Here is a 19,965-nt window from a genome sequence, read left to right as displayed (position 1 = left end):
GAGTCTGGTGGATCATGTTTATCAGTGGAATGGGGTTTTGTCCAGATAAAGCAGATCCTGCATTGTTTATTACACATCAAAAGACTTGAAGCAGAGCTGGAATCATTGAGCAGCTAATCAGGAGCTTGGTGTGTGCTTGTCCCTTGTTTATACGATTCTTGCGTCGATCACAAGATCCATCAGTGTGTGAATGAGTGAGTGAGTTATAATATAAATATGAACGGCAACATCCGGAGTAGTGTTGAAATTATTTGAATGGATCCGGGTTAGAATTGGTCTTCAGCAACCCATATGTGCCATAAAAGGTGATTATGCTTGTCGTAAGAGGCAACTGACAGGATTGGGTTGTCAGACTGGCTGACTTGGTTGATGCGTGTCATCGATGCCAACTGAGTATGCTTATTATCTTAATCACTAGACTGTCCGGTCCAGACTCGGATTATTTACAGACCTCCGTCAAGTAGCTGGAATATTGCCGATTGCGGCATTAAACAACAAACAAACAAATATAATTATAGACATGAGAGGTTGATGTACATAATCTACATTATATATAGAGATATTACATATTATGTTCCTTCACAGTATATAAACATTTCTATATATCATGAGGAGACATGAGACAGAGTTGTGTAGAGGACGCAGTCAGTGTTGCTGCGGTGTCATCTTACACAGGTCAGGGGGTGAATAGAGGGAACTAGGGGAACTTCCCTCAGCCACCATCAGCAGGGTAGAGGTGATGTTGAATGTCGTTAACCCCATGGCTGACTCATGACATACAGGGTCAAGGTTAATTAGTGTTTTGGTAACAAGGATTTGGGAAGAGAAATCGACAAGTGTTCTTTCTCAATATGATTCAGGATTATTTTTACATTGAGAAGTTTTGATGTGATGAGACCTTAAAAGGAAGTATTTTTTTTAGGTATTACTTGAAAAAATGTACTGTTTATTATCGCCTTTGCTTCAGTCATATGAGCTACCTTAGCGCTACATTTTATGGTGTCGAAATGAGTTTGTCTTTGTCTTGTTAAGGGGATCTATTCAAGGGATTAAATATAATTTTTTAATATGTACTGAAAAAAAATATCGTTTGGATCACACATGGCCCAGTCGTGTTAAGGCGCAACAATTCACTGTGCACAGTTGCTTCCCTTGGGCACTCCAGAAATTTATTATGGTGGGTTCGATTCCTGGTTCAACCCAATTATGTTTCCAGATTCAAAAATAGTTGGTTTCATGGTAATATATCACTTCATCACTTCAGGTTTTCCTCCGACATCACGGGGACACGCCATGATAGTATAGGAGTACTGTTCAAAGAGGCGTTAAACCAAACTCACTCACTCTGAGATCAAAACAGATAGGCTCATTTTTTTAAAAAAAGGTGACCATTTGTAAACTGAACCATGGTCATCTGTTTGGAGGCTGAGATGAAGACCATAGGCTACCTTGCCACCCCTGTATACACACATGTTGTCATCCATGGGTTAAGACGGCCAACAGGCAGACATGGTTTGGCTGGCTGGTTGGTCCTGGGCCATTATGAAAGATAACAAGGAAGACCCTCTTGATCCCGGGGCAGAATGGTCATTCCCAGGTGTTGGTGCTTCAGATACTGTGTGGTCCACAAGTGCCCAATTAAACACTTTGCGGTACTTAGCTTTATCTGAGGACTCACGTCTCTTGCAGATGCTCCACAGGACCAGATCAGAGGAACAATTCAAATTGATTTGTATTTAATTGGACCCTAAATATTGTGATGGAGATCAAATAATACACATGATAAATTTGTGTGAGAATTTGTTTTGGTCTGTATTGAAGCATCTTAACCCTGTCAGGATTACGTAGACTTGCACATGTCTGTAAGACAAAGATTGTTACTTAGAAACATAATTCCTGGATTATAGGAATGAAAAGAACAAGTTGTCACTATTAATGACCGGTGTCCTTAGACTGTCAGCTTGTATAGACTTGCTTATCATAAGGACAGAATTACTGTGGACCATTATCATTCAATAGAGACTTGGAGCAAGGCTATTGTTTACAAAACCAAATATGTTCCCAGTAGTTATAAATGGGTGTGTTCAGACACATCTAAAACAGGGATTTGGTGGCTACAACGTGTGGCCTTGCTGTGGATTGTATTTATTTGATTAACCACTGGTTTGTGTTGTCCAGCATGCCATTATGTAGCAACTGTAATATTGCTGACAGTGTTGGGAATATTTTGGACTCCCCAAGTGATTGAATTTACCTCACTGATTGTCTGTAAAATCTGAATGTATATACCGTCCTTGTGTGCCAGGTGGAATTCTAAAGATCTATGGCCAAGCTATCTGCCCTGATGTTCCGTACAAGACGTTGCTACTGTCCACGTCGGACCGCACCAACTCCGTCATCCGAGAGGCAATGCAGAAATATGGCATTGAGAAGGAGGATCCCTCCAGATACTGTCTGGCTCAGGTGGGTACAGTTAGTCAACATTTAAAAAGTTCAATGAAGGATTAAAAAAACACTTTCCACAAAATCTTACCCATTGAAATGCAAAACCAGAAACTGACAAACTAACATTGAGAGTATTGCTAGAGTCATTACAGAGAAAAAAAGAAAAATTACTGAAAATTATACCTATTTTATCCACATATTCCGGACAGGGTTTAAATAGCACCTCTGCAATTGAAGCTGTTATTGTGAAGACCCAGAAAAGTATATTTTGTTGGATGAGAACCCTGCACATCCCAGTTATGGGATGATTTCTCAACTTCATTCAGTATGTAATGCGTGTGTTTGTTATTCAAAATCAGCATTGTTCAAAAGCAAGAACTTAAATCCCTGTTAATTGGGTCTGACCCCTTCCTTTGAGTCTTGCCTCAACAACAATGCCCCATGCTCTGATGCCAATGTTATGCTGGATGAGAACACGACTGTTATATCACACAGTAAAGATTTAAACTGAAACACCTGTGTGATGAATAACCTCAGGTAAGAACAACACTCAAGAGCTTCCCTTGTCATCCAGTTTGTATCCTTCCAAAACAAAAAGGATTATTCAGGTTGTCAAGGTTTCTGCCTTGCGTGCCCAAAACAGTGCATCTCTTTTGCCTGTGCAATATGTGTATGTTCATGAGTGTCTGGAGTGATTTATTCAGCTGTCCTGACCAGCAGTATACACAGGTCCAGAGGTTGTCTAAAGGTCCCGCATGTGGTCAGTGTTGTGCTGGTGGCCAGCTCGGCCTGACTGGACGGACACACTACAAATGCTAGGCATTAGTGGCACATGGCGGCAGCTGGAGTGATTGGCCACATTAAACAAATACCATGAAATTGTTTGGGGTTCTGTAAGTGCAGAGAAAAGCTCTACTGCATTTCCTGTGGTAAGACCATTATATGCTACCTTAAAGTCAGCAAAAAATACCATGTGATGTTGTTTTCTGAGGGGTAGGACTGATATTTGGAGTCAGATGACGAACAAAAGAATTAATTGCAATTTGATTTTACTACAAGGCCCTTTTTTGTGAACTTTCAAAAAAAATAATTAAAAAGATATTTAAAGTCGATTATTATTGTCCCTGGACCAGTTACTATTGGTGTTTAATGTAAATGCAAAAACGAAAAGTTATAATGAAAAAGACTTCCATGAACAGTTTGAAGCCTCCAGATATTCATGAAGGATTTATGAAAGGTTTACAAAAATACGGAAACCAATTCTCCTGAAAAATAATAAAAATGTACTTTTGAAATACACTCAAACAACACAAATATGAGAATAAAAAGTTTATTTTGCTGATCTGCGCACTCTGACCCACTTGATACTGCAGTGAAAGTACAGGAAATGTGGAGCAGAATACAGGACATTGGTACAGGCAAACCATGTTGAATGTAGTGTTATGAGCATTCACTCGGTGAATGGAATCTCACACATTAGAAATGGACCTTAACTATTCCTCTGCAAGAAATGGGGTGGGGATACAGGACCCATTTTCTCAAAAACTATTTAAGTTGAGAAATGAAATTTTTCATACTGATGTTATTAGTCATGATCTCAAAGAGTTCGAAAATTGGTGTCTAATTCATTTTTTGCAGAGTTACGGCCCTTGATCCATGGTATTTTACTAACTGCATAGTATCTCCAGTAGTGACAAGTGTTACTGAAGTTATATAAATGAAAAGCTTATCTATGAGATACTCATCAAAATTAAGTTTAACAAATTGGTACCATGAATTTTTTCCAAAGTTGCATCCCTTTGCTACATATTCTCAAATTTTGGGCATCCTGTCTTCAATGGAGACTATTATTGTTGTGGTTGTTGTTGCTCACTATCATGTGAATTTGTCCATTGAGGAGATTGTATAATAGAAATGACATGGATATGGAATGTGACGCCACATTGTCTTACCAAAGAAATACTTCATTTTACTAGGTGAGAAAGTAATGTACATTACATGGTTCTCCTTGTCATAGATGGTGCTGCCGCCTGGAAGAGTGGAGTACCACGGGGGACAGATAGGGGAGGAGCGGATTCTGGGGGAAGACGAGTGTCCACTCCTGATATTCGCACAATTCCCCAAAAGCAGAGGTGAGTTCCTGTGAATGTGGTTGGACTGGGACTGAGCTAAAATGATAACAAGGTTACTTAATCCAGTACGACACAACCTGGTGCCAATATTGGTATGCCTCATTAACTGGTGACAGTTGAATTGTATACTGCGCTGGTTAGAGTTAATGACTTTGGTTACAGTTGTTCAATGAGTCGTATGCAGTTTATTATGTCTGATAGGAAAAAAAGAACAGAAAAACTCCTTTGATGTCTGTATGTATATTTCATTCTTCAAATGAAATTGACCGTTGGTGATGATGAAAAGTTTGCTGACAAGTATTCCTGTATGACAACAATCACTTATTTATAGCAATAAAGTGTTGAAATATTTAACCATATTTTTGATTACAGGTCAAGTCATATTCCAACTACGACGGGGAACAGATGACGGCAGTCAACCAGCCATGAAGAGACCCCAGAAAGCTCTGTCCCACAACGACCTTCGATATTCACAAGATACCAAGAACATCAATGCAGATGATCTCCCTTTCCTGCTTGAGATGGATCCTAGAGGTTGGCCACTTTACATACTGTTGGGGGCACGGGTGGCCCAGTTGTCTACGGTGCCGCAATTTGCTAATGCAGTGTTGCGTCCTTTGGGCATACCAGGAATCTATGATCGCGGGTTCAAATCCTGGTTCGCCCTGAAAATGTTTCTATGTTTGTTAGCACTGTGTCTGTGCTTGTGGGTTTCACCAAAGTTACCTGTGTCACTTTGGGTTTTCCTCCCACATTAAGCTGACACGCTGTGATATAACCGGAATACTGTTCAAAGCGGCGTTAAACACAACTCACTCACTTCCTAGCCCTGATGCATGGAGAATCATAGACTGCCAGTTTTGCATTGATAATGTAACTTTGGTGACTCTGATGTCTTCTGTGTTCAAAGGGAGGCAACTCCTAAACATATGGTGAACCTCTTTGTATGAACATGTATTGCTCAATGAATGCATATGATGTCAAGGGCATCTAAATACTGCACAGTGTTTATGACTCTCATCTTGTAAGACTAATTTGTCTTTTATCACTTGGTCTTCAGATTTTGTCCAAAATTGTAAGAATGGTGGTGTGACAATACATTTCATGAAAACAATTCCTAACTAAGTTCATTACACGTGCAGGTGGTAAGACCAAACGCCATCTCCTGCCTCTGAATGTAACGGAAGTTGGCAGTGAGAGATCTGTGTCCAATAGCAGCCAGTACCTACAGGTAGGTCACTCACACACTCCATCACTGGTCGTAAGAGGCAACTTAATGGTATGACTGGTCAGGCTCGGTGACCTGGTTGATTGCCTGTCATCATGCCCTGATGGGGTGGATAGTTGCTCACAATATTGTCATTGGATTGTCTGATCCTGACTAGTTAGTTTACAGGCTGATAATAGAATGGGTGGGGCTTGTGTATTAAATCAAGGTTTAAATGATTAAATTAGCAGTCAGTTCAGTTATTATTGTTGATTTATTTCTTTCTAAGAATTGACTCCAATATGTTTTTGCATTTATAGAGTTAAAACTTATTAAGCGATATGCACACCGTTTTTTACATATATCCCTCCAACTTTTTTTAAATGAATTTGACTGATGAATATCTTCTGCTTGGTTGTGGTGGCAGCTGCTGGGGAACGACATCAAACCCCGCCACTGCGTGATCGCCCACACAGAGGGCATCGTCACAGTGACCCCCACCAGCAGGGATGCAGAAACCTACGTAGAGCATCAGCGCATCTACGAGACGACCATGTTGAAAGATGGCATGTCCGTTCAGTTTGGGAAAGCTTTCGTATTTCGTTTCTGTGACCCAAGATTTGATGAGGTGAGGTTTTGCAGAATGTTCTACTGTTATATATTGCATTTGGTGACATAACAGGTAGCTACGTCAGAAAAATCAACCTTTGAAGGCTACTCTTTGATTTCTGACCAGAGCCTTCTTGTACAAAGTGATCTTAGCGCTACAATTGTCATAAGTCTAGGTTAAAGTATGGGATTATGAATGTCTTCACATAATGATTTATTTGTGTAACAAGACTCTGAACATTGCTAAATTTGATTACAGTATTTATATGAGAATATTGTCATCTGTTTCAACAGCCCCGGCGACCGGGCGGACATGACAGAAGTATGCAGAAGCAGCCCCACCCCCAGTTTAATGAACGACCTCAGGAGACCAACTTTGACCTGGATGGTCATGTGGAGACGATGCCGGGCAATGGGTCATCTCCGCGCAGTCCTGGACACACGCCACACCAAGAATGGGAGATGCACAGGAGGTCAGTGACGCATATTTGTGGGCAAATTTAGATTTTGTGTGGGCTTAATATGGAGGTTTTTTTGTTATAGTTTAGGTCATGTTTTTTTTTGTCTTTGTCGTGAGTTGCTGTTCTGTTAAACCAGACTTCCAATATTCATTCCAAGTGCCATATGTGACTCTTCTTTGTTTCATATTTCAGGTCAGCACCAGATTTGCATCAAGGCCCTCCTGACATTGATCCTGGAGATCAACTTCCAGCATCATTAGAATTCAGAAATAATGGTAAAATGTCACACAAACTCTTTTTCTTCAATTACCTCATGCGCTTTAAGGGAGATGGGTTAAAGCGTTTGCTCGTCACGCCAAAGACCCGGGTTCGATTCCCCACATGGGTACAATGTGTGAAGTCCATTTTCTGGTGTTCCCTGCTGTGATATTGCTGGAATGTTGCTAAAAGCAGAGTAAAACCAAACTCACTACGCAAGGGAGATAACTCATGTTATTGGAATAGTAGTCTCCCTTTAATCATGAAGTTGACTTTAGTGTTACTAATTTAACTCATTTTAATACAGATTTGGTTTGTTGGCATTTTGAGATTATATGTGATAATTCTACTTTGTTTCCCTCTTTCAGATGAAAGTAGCATGCTGCGAGATGTGATTTTATCCGTAAACAGCCGGAGTGTTCAGTTCAAACTGGCACCAACATACACACTCTACTTGGGTATTCGGCACTGCTTGTCCCCACACATATTCCCCCAGTTGGCGCCACAGCAGCGGGTCCAGAGACTAGCTGACTATGTTAACAGGATTGCCCGGATGGTACAGAAAGCCATACAGGTTAGCAGACATATTTGATTGAACAGAAGTAAACATTAAGTGCACTAGGGTGAAGTACTGTTATATTTTGCATCCAAGAGGTATTGATTTGATAATCTTGAACAGTAAGTGTTATATAAAATCAAAGAAAGGAAATATTTTTTGTTTTTTAAAAAATAAATTCAGTAGTTTTATTACATATTTAGTTGGCACAAATTATAAAAATAAAAATATGTCTCTCTATGAACAAATTAATGCATTAGCAATTATGAATTACATCTAGAACTAAAATGACTTGTATATTTCAGGAACACCACAACGACCCTACAGCTCTGGCGTTCTGGATGGCCAATGCCTCTGAGGTCCTGCATTTCTTCAAACAAGACCATGATGTCCAGCCTTTCAGCCACGACGCCCAGGAGCTGCTTGCAGAGGCCGTGCAGATGGCATTCCAGCACCTGGTGCGATGTCTGCAGGTGGACTTGCAGCGCGTCATGCCCGCATTCCTGGATGCAAGTGACTTAGAAGACGAGGAGGAGAGGAAAGGTGGGTGTCATGTGACTTGCATAGAGAGCGATGCTGAGGAGCTGCTTGGGAGACTGAAGTTCCATGTGACTGTTCCTAAGCAAAATATTTCGCGATTCATGATAATAAGATTTCATTTTGAATATTGAGCAGCTAGACTGATAGGTGTCATTACAAATTGGTTTAGGAATCATGTACAGTCACATTGTGAAGTCAGATTTGGCAGATTTTTAATTTCTGACAAAATAGGAAATTGTTGGTTAGAGTGAACAATTTGTTATTGTGTATAGTTGGATGTAGTTGATAGTCATGTATAGCGAATAGTTTAATTGATATGTGAATACTTGGTTATTGCGAACATTTCATTATAGTGAATGTGAATAACAAGTTGATGGTATGAATGTGAAGAATGCAGAAGAACCCACTGAATTATATACAGAACATCAAAACAATTTGTTTGATATTTTTTAAAATATTTATTGTAGTGAAGACTGAGCACAGAATTTCATAAAAAAACATCCCTCAATATAGTTATGATCCCTAACGTTTTTGTTCGGTGTACATAATTCCTGTTTTGTGGCAGTTATCTGAGAGCTGTTTGGTGTCTCCCTCCACAGATACCCAGTATGCCAAGCCCAGCCTGACCGATGTCCTCAACACACTGTCGGCAGCCATGACGTTACTGCGACGTTGCAGGGTCAACGCTGCTCTCACCATCCAGCTGTTCTCTCAGCTGTTCCACTTCATCAACATGTGGCTGTTCAACATCCTGGTGACAGAACCACAGCTGCAGCTGTACACAAGGTCGTGGGGAATCCGACTCAAGCGGAGACTTGGACGCATCGAGGCGTGGGCAGAGAAGCAGGGTCTGGAGCTGGCTGCCGACTGTCATCTGTGTCGCATAATACAGGTGACTACCACCCTACTTATGACAGACAGACGCTTTCTTTTTTATTGAATAGAATGGGGACACGGGTGGCCCAGTCGTCTAAGGCGCTGCAATTCGCTGTGCAGAGTTGCGTCCCTTGGGCACGCCAGAAACCTATGATTGTGGGTTCGAATCCCGGTTCGCCCCGATTATGTTTCTAGGTTTGTCAACACCATACCCGTGCTCGTGGGTTTCACCGAAGTGGTAATCGTCTGAGACCTGCATCACTTCAGGCTTTCCTCCCACATTAAGCTGACACGCCGCGATATAACTGGAATAGTGTTAAAAGCGGCGTTAAACCCAACTCACTCACTCACTCACTATTGAATAGAACAATGCTGATATCTTCTGGTTTCTGTCTGTAATGAAATGTGGGGTTCGCATTGATGCTGTTTCTAGGTTAGTCAGCACCATACCCATTCTCGTGGGTTTCTCCAATGGGGTAAAAGTCTGAGACGTGCTTCACCTCGGGTTTTCCTCCCACGTTAAGCTGACATGCTGGGATATGACTGGAATACTGTTTAAAGCAGCGTTAAACCCAACTCACTCACTCACTCACTCACTCACTCACTCACTCACTCACTCACTCACTCACTCACTCACTCACTCACTCACTCACACTGATATAACCTCATCATTTTCCCGCATTAAGGATATTTGGGCAATGTGAGTCTTTCAGTTTGGAATCCCTGTAAGGTACTGTAACTATGTTGTTATCTGCCTCCTGAAGCCCTGAGTTTGTTGATTCACTTGCATCAAAGCTGATGTAGCCAGTGTTAGAAGAGTTGCTTTGTAACGTCCTCCCTTCTGCCCACAGGCTGCACACCTGCTGCAGACGCCGAAGGTGTCCGGTGACGACATCACCAACATCAGCTCCACCTGCTTCAAGTTGAACTCACTCCAGCTCCACACGCTTCTGGTGAGATACATCCCAGAACCCAGGGAGCCGCCTGTCACACGGGGATTCATCGAGAAGGTGGTGACCATCGGCAAGAACATGGCGGACGAGCTGACACGGACAGACGGCCGGGAAGTTCGGCTGGAGGAGGATCAGGATCTGCATCTTCCCTTCCTGCTCCCAGAGGATGGCTACTCCTGTGACACCATCAGGGGGGTCCCCACTGGGCTGCCGGAGTTCATCAAACCCATGACTGCTGCAGGTGTGTGTCTGTCATTTAGGATAAGCCCTATGGCTGTCTGTTTAATGTCTGCCAAGACTAATGTATGTGGTCTAAGTGTAAGATGATGTTAAAAGTTAATCCTTTGTTATTTTGTTTCAGGTATTTGCCAGATTGTCCCGAACAATGGGTCTAGTGGCAGCTGGACTATCTACATGGGAGACGGAGGAGGGAGAAGCTTGGAGGTATGGATAGTGCAAGAAGTCTGTCATCTTTGGAGAGCAATGACATTTAACTGCAGAGAAATCTTGTTAATAAGGAGAGTTTCCATTATTCAAATATTTAACAATGGTGCCAATATTCAACCATGGTAACAATGTTCAACCATGTTGCCAATAATCAACCTTGGTGCCACTATATGACCATGGTACCAGTATTCTGTCAGGGTGGCAATATACGACCATGATGCAAACATTATACCATGGTGCCAATAATGGTTCTGCTGATATATCGAGTAGTGGATTTTATGAAGCACATAAAAGTCAGTTAGAATGAAACTTTACAGACCAAATGTGTCAAAGCAAGCTTTGATTGTTGGTCTTTTGTCTTCATGTTCATTCAGAAGGATGTTTCTATCATCTTTTACTGCAAATGTCATTAAGACCAAGCCTATAGATGTGTTATTGATTATATTCAGAACACCCCTCCAAAAGGTCCACCACCACCCCAGAGTGTCCAGCCCCCCAACAATCTACCCCGACAACCAGAGGTCATGGTGGTCATCTTCAAGAAGGTCAACGGCAGTATGGGACTCAGCATTGTTGCTGCCATGGTAAGTAAAACATGAGAATGTTGTAAATTTCAAATTAAATAAATAAATAAATAGATACAAATTATGTCTGGTTTAAGATTTTCATCCACAAACATACCGGGTCGTGAATCATCCGAGCAGCATGTTTAGATCATATAAGACCATAGGCCCAGTGCATCAGCTTCATGTAGAAAGGCCCCGAGAAGATCCGGAATGGGATAGAATAGCGTCTTCAGCAACGCATGCTAGCCGTAAAATGTGACTTTGTGAAAAAGCTTGTTGTAAGAGGCGACTATTCAGGTGGTCAGACTCGCTGACTTTGTTGATGCATGTCATCAAATCCCAATTGCAAGGATTGATGCTCATGATGTTAATCACTGGATTATCTGGTTCAGATTTAATTATTTACAGACCGCTGTCATATAGCTGGAATATTGCTGAGTGCGGCGTTTAACAAAAACCAAACAAAACATGTTTACAGACCATGGTGGATGTGTGACAGTGCGGTTAAGAAGCAGACGGTCAGGGCTTTGATCCCTGTTAACATCTGATGTAGCCATACAAACTGATCTTCTCATATTTGGAGATCTGTTTGTGATTTTGAAGTTAATTTGAGTCTGAACATGTTTACTATGTGTGTGGAATGTTTGTTACAGGGTGAAGGTCAGAGGGAAAGAGGTATCTACATCAAGTCGGTAGTTCCCAATGGTGCCGCCGCCCTGGTGAGTCTAGCTGCCTAGCAGGAGATTAGACTACTGTCACTACTGTCACTGTGTTGATGTACAGAAAGTCATTTTTGGTCAACTGGGAAATTATAACAGCCATTAGTAGCATCAAGTCTTGGAGGCAACTATGCTTGTCGTAAGAGGCAACTATGCTTGTCGTAAGAGGCGACTAACGGGATCAGGTGGTCAGACTTGCTGACATGGTTGATGCATGTCATCGTATTTCATTTGCACGGATTGATGATCATGATGTCAATCTCTGGATTGTCTGATCCAGACTCAATTATATACAGATCACCGTTATATAGGTGGAATATTGCAGATTGCAGCGATAATCAACAAACAAACTAAAGGCAGTAGTAATACAGTTGGTGTTGAATCTCTTGAAGTTTTAAACAGAATTTTGAACTACAAAAAAAGAGATCATTGATGACAGGATCTAGGTTATGAAACTGATGACAGCCAGATGTTGGAATCGGTTGATGAGTTTGTTCATTATGGATGAGTCATGTTTTGAATGTTGCAGGATGGCCGTCTACAGGCTGGAGATCAGCTGCTGGAGGTGGATGGCCGGAGTCTTGTTGGACTCTCCCAGGACAAGTAAGCGCTATCCTGTTTGTCAGCTCCAGGCGTCACTATTTACCTATCACATAATGTTTTGCTTATCCTGCATTACCCCTTAATGCATTTACTGCTTACACTTCCTTCCTTGTTGACGACGAGCAGTAATATGATTTGATGTGACGTCACATCTGGTCACATGACGGCAGTGATGGTCCTACAAAAGCAGGACTTGAGATGGAAACAGCTTTTTTCTCTTTCACCAAGGACCATCGCTAGGCACTGTCTCTTTTGTGGTAAGGTAAACAGTAAATGCATTAAGGAGTAATGCAGAATAAGTATACAAATGTAAAAAATATTTAGATTTTACTAAGATATTGCTTGTTGTGTATAACAACATCGTCTCTTTTGTCTGCACTGCCTTCACCTCAGTGAAATCGGTGGAGATTTTGGTCCCTAAATAATTAAAACTCAACTGATATTTGGCAGCAGTATGTTAAGATTAACCTTTTACTTATGTAGGCGTTTCTATGTATATGCCTATACAACTAGTGTACAATGTGGTTTTCCCTTCAGAGCCGCAGAGCTGATGACACAGACTGGGCACACTGTTACCCTGAAGGTTGCCAAGCAGGGAGCGATCTACCATGGCCTGGCCACCCTGCTGAGTCAGCCCTCACCCACCATGCAGAGAGGTGAGCTCATCCTAGAGATACCTTGTCTTTAGATACATTCTGAATGTCACTCTGCTGTAGTTGTCCTGGAAACATGTTCAGTTTGTCACTCTGCCATAGTTGTCCTATAGATACTTTCAGAATGTCTGGCTACACTAGATGCCCTAGAGATACTTTCAGAATGTCCCTCTGCCATAGTTGTCCTGGAGATACTTTCAGAATGTCTAGCTACAATAGTGGTCTTAGATCTTTCAGAATGTCACTCTGCTGTACTTGTCTTAGAGATACTCTTAGAATGTCTGGCTACAACAGTTGTTCAAGAGATACTTTCAGAATGTCTAGCTACAATAGTTGTCCTGCAGATACTTTCAGAGCATCTGGCTACAATAGTTGTGCTGCAGATACTTTCAGAGCATCTGGCTACAATAGTTGTGCTGCAGATACTTTCAGAGCATCTGGCTACAATAGTTGTCCTGCAGATACTTTCAGAGCATCTTGCTACAGTAGTTGTCCTGCAGATACTTTCAGAATTTCTAGCTACAATAGTTGTGCTGCAGATACTTTCAGAGCATCTGGCTACAATAGTTGTCCTGCAGATACTTTCAGAGCATCCTGCTACAGTAGTTGTCCTGCAGATACTTTCAGAATTTCTAGCTACAGTTGTTGTCCTGCAGAAACTTTCAGAATGTCTGGTCATTTGTCAAAGTCTGGCTAGGCTGTTTGTCCTAGAGATACCTTGTCCTGTGTATTGACTCCAAAGGTCATGAAAAAGGCCATAATAAAGACATTTCTGGAGTGTTCAACACTTCCAAGAGTACCTTCAGACAGTGTACACCTAATTCAACTTGAACCAATGGGAACTGATGGAAGACAAGATATAGCTGATTCTTATCCTGTTTTGCCTTGGTTGCAGCTGCCTCACAGCCACAGAACAATCGTCCAGGACAACAGAACAACCGAATAAAGCTGAACCATGAGGAGGGGCCTCCACCGTACACTGAGTCCCCCTCCGACCCCCGCAACAACCGCACTGACCCCCGCCTCTTCAACGGTATGGGGGGCAGGGGACAGGAGAGCCCGAGGATGCCACCCCACCAAGCTGGCAGATCACCCCACATGGACCAGCCTCATAGTCAGTAGCTGAGAACATGTCTTTATAGTAACCTGTTCCATTAAACAGTTACAAAAGAATATTTATCAATTCCCTGAAACAAGGTTACAATACTATTCTTGGGGCACGGGTGGCCCAGTCGTCTAAGGCGCCGCGAGTCGCTGTGCAGAGTTGCGTCCCTTGGGCACGCCAGAAACCTATGATTGTGGGTTCGAATCCCAGTTCGCCCTGATTATGTTTCTTGGTTTGTTAGCACCATACCCGTGCTCGTGGGTTTCACCGAAGTGGTAAACGTCTGAGACCTGCATCACTTCAGGCTTTCCTCTCACATTAAGCTGACACGCCGCGATATAACTTGAATGCTGTTAAAAGCGGCGTTAATCCCAACTCACTCACTCACTCACTCACTCACTCACTCACTCACTCACTACAATACTATTCTGAACAAAAAAGTTATGGATCAGCAAAAGTTGGTGGGGGCTATGAAATTGTGTGTTCAGTTCAATCTTCACTAAAAGATATTAATGATCCTCAACTATTTGTTTGTTCAGTATATGTATGTGTTTCAGTTACAATGTTATTGTTATGAATTATTTTAAATTGGGCTACAATATTCATATGTTCCTTTTAGAAGGGTAACATACTTGTGAGGTCCATCTTTAAAGGATATGTTAAAGGTTCAGGTTACAAAGTATTTCTGTGGCAGTAATTCAATAGAAGGACATGGTAGAGCTTTTTAGATCATGTCATCTTGGGGTCAAAGTGATTTGATCTCTTGAAGTTTGTGGAAGGTGGAACACTTACACAGTGCCACATATTTACCTGTGAATGGTCAAGCTTCCATGCCCTGTATAAACATAAGATAAGTAGCATAATGGCTGTTTGCAGTCTGGAACCCTCTGTGGTTATTCGCTTGCTCTGGTTGAAACCAGGCCTTATTGTTCTGTTTGATTCTGTTAGATTTTCTTTATACTTGTCCATTGTTATGGGTGATTTTGAAACATGGCAGTATTTTAAAGCAGATTTTGTGATTTATTAAACTTCAACTTGATACTTTGCAGAGGATGACCGTTTTCGAGCTCCATCTATGGGCAACCTAAATAATGGACGTTTTCAACCTAACCAAGCGCCATATGATCCCAGCACGCACAGACGGGACCCCCATGAACAAGATCCTCGCTCTAAGTCAACATCTAACCTAAATATGGACACTTCATATGATCGTCCTGATCCAAATGTTATGAAACCTGCTGCCTCAGTTGCTGCCCTTGGTCCTGGTCCTCAAGGTCATCCTTACCCTCCAAATTTTGGTCGCAAACCAAATGACTACGAAAACCAACCGCAGTTGAACAGCTTGCCCCCAGAAAGGAATGAGCCTGTAAAACCAGTTCGAAGCTTTACAGACATCAATCAAAACAACATGCCCACAAAACCCTCTCACCATCATAGTCAGCCTTATCTTCATCCACAACGACCTAACGATCGCTCATCTGTGTCCTCGAGGACTTCATCTAACAGTAACCGTGACAACAGACCCCAGTCTGCATATTATGATGGCCAGAATAGAGAGGACTTTGGTCAATTGAGACCCAAGTCAGACGAAATCACTCCCAACAAGATACGGGAGTGGCAGGAGAAATTGGAGGATCCTCGCACACAGCCATTCCAGAACAACCTTCATCCTGATCACCATTCTCCTCATTATAATCCTGGAAGGGACGTGAACGACGCCCGAAATATCCAAGACATTCCAAAACTGACGGTCAACAATCATCCTCGGCAGCCCAATTTCTATGAAAACACAGGTCCGTCACAAGAAGCTGTTCCTCCCTTCCATCAGCTTCCGAAGCAGAATGACGAGAAACCCAAACCACCTGTCAAACCCAAGCCTGCAGCGAAGCCCACGCAGCCAAGAGTCACTCCCACCGAAATTCCATTCACACAAGTTGATAATCGGTTGTCACAGCCCCAGTTTTTCGATCCTAAGTCATCTCAACAGGAGTCACCCAACTTCTATAATCCTCATGCAGGGAAACAACCGTTCCAGGCACCTAGACAGGACCCTCGGGCTTCGTTTGGACAGAAGAAAATTTCTCCCGAGAGGCAACCTGGTCCATACGGGTATCGAGACCAGGAAGATATGCCTCCTCCCCCTCAAGATGAATATGCCCCCGAGTTACCCCCACCCCCATCTAATGATGACCTCCATGAGAACTCTCCACCCCTTCCCCCTCCTCCATCACAGGAGTATGTGCTTGAACAACAACTGCAAGACGAACAAAGACGCATGATGAACCAGATGGGTCAGCAGAGGAATTTTAACTCCGATCCCCGGTTTGGTGGACCTGCTGGATATGGCCGGAATGAGTTTGATGGTCAGCAAGGCCAGTTCCCTGACCGGAATCGTGCTGGTCAAGGACATAATGATAGACAATTACCAGGTAACCAGCAGAACAACATTCATCCCAATTATCAGAATATCAGCTTTGGTGGTCCCGAGACCCAGCCACCTCCTATTCCACAGCCTCCTGAGCATAATGTGTACGAACAATACGAAACGCAGAGGTCGGAAATGCAGCCACCTCACCAAGCTGGTGCCATGCACTTAACCGTAAAGGAGGAGTACAACGTTGGAGCCTCCCCCTGGGATAGAGAGGAGAAGGAGAGAGAGCAGGAGAGGTATGAGGAAGACATGTCCAAGATGAGGGAGATGGAGATAGCCGGGCTAGAATCAAAACAGTACCTCAACCCACAGGAGCAGGAGCGACTTCGGAAGCTGCGGCTGGAGCAGGAGTTTCAGCGGCGGGTGAAGGAGTCGATGGACAAGGATGAAGATGAGGACTCTGATACAGAGCTTGCAGAGAGGCTCTATGTGAGTGGGCGTTGCATTGTTGTAGAGATCTTATTCAATTGTTTTTCTTTTTCGGTTTGGGGGCGGTCGGGTAGCCTAGTGGTTAAAGCGTTTGCTCGTCACGCCGGTTTGAGGACATTTTTGCTGTTTGTATCCTAAAGAACCTGACAACTTGTAGCCTCCTTGTCTTGTACAGTCTACTTTTAGTGTTCATGTGATCCATGGTAGAACACTTTGGTGACTAAATGGGGTAAATAGTGGATATGATTAAGATGGGTGCTAAAGAGGTAAATAAGAATGCTTATTCTAAGGTACTCTTCTCAGACATCATAACCTAGACAGCTTGGAGTAATCTACCCATTGGATGTTGGTTAGTCTGTCTGTGAGGCTGCCATTCAAATCTTGTGTATCAATCATCCTGTGAGAATTCCTGGTTAGAATTGGTCCCCATCAATCGATGCTAGTCGTAAGAGATGACCAAATGGATCGGGTGGTCAGATTGGTGACTCCTTGTATCCTGGCGTGGATTGATTTTCACAATATCGATCACTGATCTGTTCCTTGCTCCATTCTTTACCGATGTTCTTCATATAGCTGGAATATTGCTGAATGTGGCGTTAAACAACAAACAAACAAATCATATCAATCAAACAATGCATTCTCTACTTTTCTTGAACTATACATTTCAGTCTCGAGAACGGATGATTCAGGCCATGAAAGATGATCTGGACAAGTCACGGAATCGTTTAATTGACCTGGAGAGGAAACGAATGATAGATGAATTTGAAGCTGAGAAAGATCGGTTAATGAGGTAGGTGACATTGTTGAAACCAACACTTTAGGACATACTTATAACTTGACGAGCTCACTCACTGCTGTGTTAACCAGAGCTGAAGTCAGCTGTCCTTTCGTCTGCAAAGATGGGGGACACGGGTGGCCCAGTCGTCTAAGGCGCCACCATTCGCTGTGCAGAGTTGCGGCCCTTGGGCACACCAGAAACCTATGATTGTGGGTTTGAATCCCGGATCGCCCAGATTATGTTTCTAGGTTTGCCACACCATACCCGTGCTTGTGGGTTTCACCGACGTGGTAAAAGTCTGAAACCTGCATCACTTCAGGCTTTCCACCCACATTAAGCTGACACGCCATGATATAACTGGAATACTGTTAAAAGCGGCGTTAAACCCAACTCACTCACTCTGCAAAGATGACAATGCTGCCAGCATTTATTGTTTTGTGTTTGGGACATTGTGAGATGAATGTGTGGTGATTGATTATTAAGTGTGAGTATGTTCTTGTGTGTAGGTTAGAGCGTCGCCTGGAACAGTTTGAGAAGGACAAAGAGGATCACAAACTGAGGATCATGAAGAGGCAGGAGAAGCGACAGAAGGATCATGAAGAGCAGCTCCGGAGACAGAGGGTGAGGATTGGGTTAGGTGATGGGCAACAGGGTGGTAGGTCATGGTAGTGCATGGAAAGGGATGAGTCTGTACAGCTTGGTAATAGGAGTCCATCTGGGGGGATTGTGGTTGTCCACAGAGGTGGTTGGTAGGTCATAGGAGTCCATTTGGGTGGATTGTAGTCCACAGAGGAGGGTGGTAGGTCATGGTAGTGCATGGAAAGGGATGAGTCTGTACAGGTTGGTAATAGGAGTCCATCTGAGGGGATTGTGGTTGTCCACAGGGGTGGTTGGTAGGTTGTAGGAGTCCATTTGGGTGGATTGTAGTCCACAGAGGAGGGTGGTAGGTCATGGGAGTGCATGGAAAGGGATGAGTCGACACAGGTTGGTAATAGGAGTCCATCTGGGTGGATTGTAGTCGTCCACAGAGGTGGTTGGTAGGTCATGGTAGTGCATGGAAAGGGATGAGTCGACACAGGTTGGTAATAGGAGTCCATCTGGGTGGATTGTAGTTGTCCACAGAGGAGGGTGGTAGGTCATGGGAGTGCATGGAAAGGGATGAGTCGACACAGGTTGGTAATAGGAGTCCATCTGGGTGGATTGTAGTCGTCCATAGAGGAGGGTTGTAGGGTAATTAGGAGTCCATCTTTAAATGGATGTTGGTCACTCATGGGATTCTTTTTTGTAGCTGGTGGGAGGCTGGTCTGGGAGTTAATTAGGAAGTTTTGAATCTAGTGTTTCATTCGTTTTATTTGGCGACATTTGGGAATGCTATCAGGGAATCCATGTGGAGAGATTTGAGATGACTTTTCCTGCAGTTGTTTGAATTTGTGCAATTTACATTCCGCACTTCATTGTACAGAACTCACCCTTGTGTGGCTTTGTCCACTTTTGTAACATTTAAATTCATCATCAGATGAACAGAATCATTTGTAAATGTACTCTTTATGTTGACAAAGGTTTATTTGAAGATGACAGTTTGATTTGATTTTAAATGGTCTGTGCGTAATGTTTTAGGAGTTAAGAGACAATCAGCGTCAGAGGTTTGAGGAACAGAAGCGTCTGATGATGATGGAGGAAGAGAAGATGCGACAGAGGAGGGAGGAAGAACTGGCCAAGAGGAAGCAATATGTATGTAGTTTATAGGCCGTGATGACCAAAGACTTTATCCACAAGGCTACTATCCAACTGCTCCTTCATTTGAAGGAGATGATTACATTTAGATACTTATCAAAACAAGTTAAAGGACACCCACAGTTGGAAGCTGTGTGGTACAATACCTACCAGTCATGACACAATAAAGTATTGGTGTTCTGTAACTTCTTTTGAATAGTATAGTTTAGGCTCATTTGTTGAACTTAATGTGGACAGATTTTCACAAAATTACTTTGAGGTAGATTTATTTGCTGATATTCTACAAATACAAAAGGTTACATTGGCTCTTGGGCTCTGAGCTAGATCAATAGTGATGACACTTGTTTGGTACAGAGAATGAACGTGAAGGTATTCTTGTCCTGTTGAATTAGTGACCTCTGTAATCATGTCATGGAAAGATTATTAAGTTAATTTTTATCCCCCCGGCATATAATGCGGGGGG

The 19,965-nt window shown here is 42.8% G+C and overlaps 1 protein-coding gene across 1 annotated transcript in view; it reads left to right on the top strand.

Annotated features, from left to right (window-relative positions):
• LOC124141472 (afadin-like) overlaps positions 1-19,965 on the top strand; it is an 82,600-nt gene that overhangs the window by 58,328 nt on the left and 4,307 nt on the right. Inside the window, exons 5-25 of the mRNA XM_048402408.1 lie at positions 2,306-2,463; positions 4,463-4,577; positions 4,950-5,111; positions 5,720-5,808; positions 6,212-6,412; positions 6,688-6,866; positions 7,047-7,129; positions 7,481-7,686; positions 7,974-8,211; positions 8,808-9,100; positions 9,936-10,278; positions 10,399-10,481; positions 10,934-11,068; positions 11,704-11,769; positions 12,299-12,372; positions 12,910-13,028; positions 13,921-14,139; positions 15,180-16,990; positions 17,659-17,780; positions 18,275-18,389; positions 19,386-19,499. Of these exons, the coding sequence (XP_048258365.1) occupies positions 2,306-2,463; positions 4,463-4,577; positions 4,950-5,111; positions 5,720-5,808; positions 6,212-6,412; positions 6,688-6,866; positions 7,047-7,129; positions 7,481-7,686; positions 7,974-8,211; positions 8,808-9,100; positions 9,936-10,278; positions 10,399-10,481; positions 10,934-11,068; positions 11,704-11,769; positions 12,299-12,372; positions 12,910-13,028; positions 13,921-14,139; positions 15,180-16,990; positions 17,659-17,780; positions 18,275-18,389; positions 19,386-19,499 (4,925 nt within the window). The remainder of the gene's footprint in view (positions 1-2,305; positions 2,464-4,462; positions 4,578-4,949; positions 5,112-5,719; positions 5,809-6,211; positions 6,413-6,687; positions 6,867-7,046; positions 7,130-7,480; positions 7,687-7,973; positions 8,212-8,807; positions 9,101-9,935; positions 10,279-10,398; positions 10,482-10,933; positions 11,069-11,703; positions 11,770-12,298; positions 12,373-12,909; positions 13,029-13,920; positions 14,140-15,179; positions 16,991-17,658; positions 17,781-18,274; positions 18,390-19,385; positions 19,500-19,965) is intronic.

This window comes from Haliotis rufescens, unplaced genomic scaffold (assembly GCF_023055435.1).
Source record: "Haliotis rufescens isolate VD_foot unplaced genomic scaffold, xgHalRufe1.0.p SCAF_26, whole genome shotgun sequence".
Lineage (NCBI taxonomy): Eukaryota > Metazoa > Mollusca > Gastropoda > Lepetellida > Haliotidae > Haliotis > Haliotis rufescens.
The sequence above is the reverse complement of the archived record's forward strand: the minus strand, read 5'-3'. Positions and strand labels throughout refer to the sequence as shown.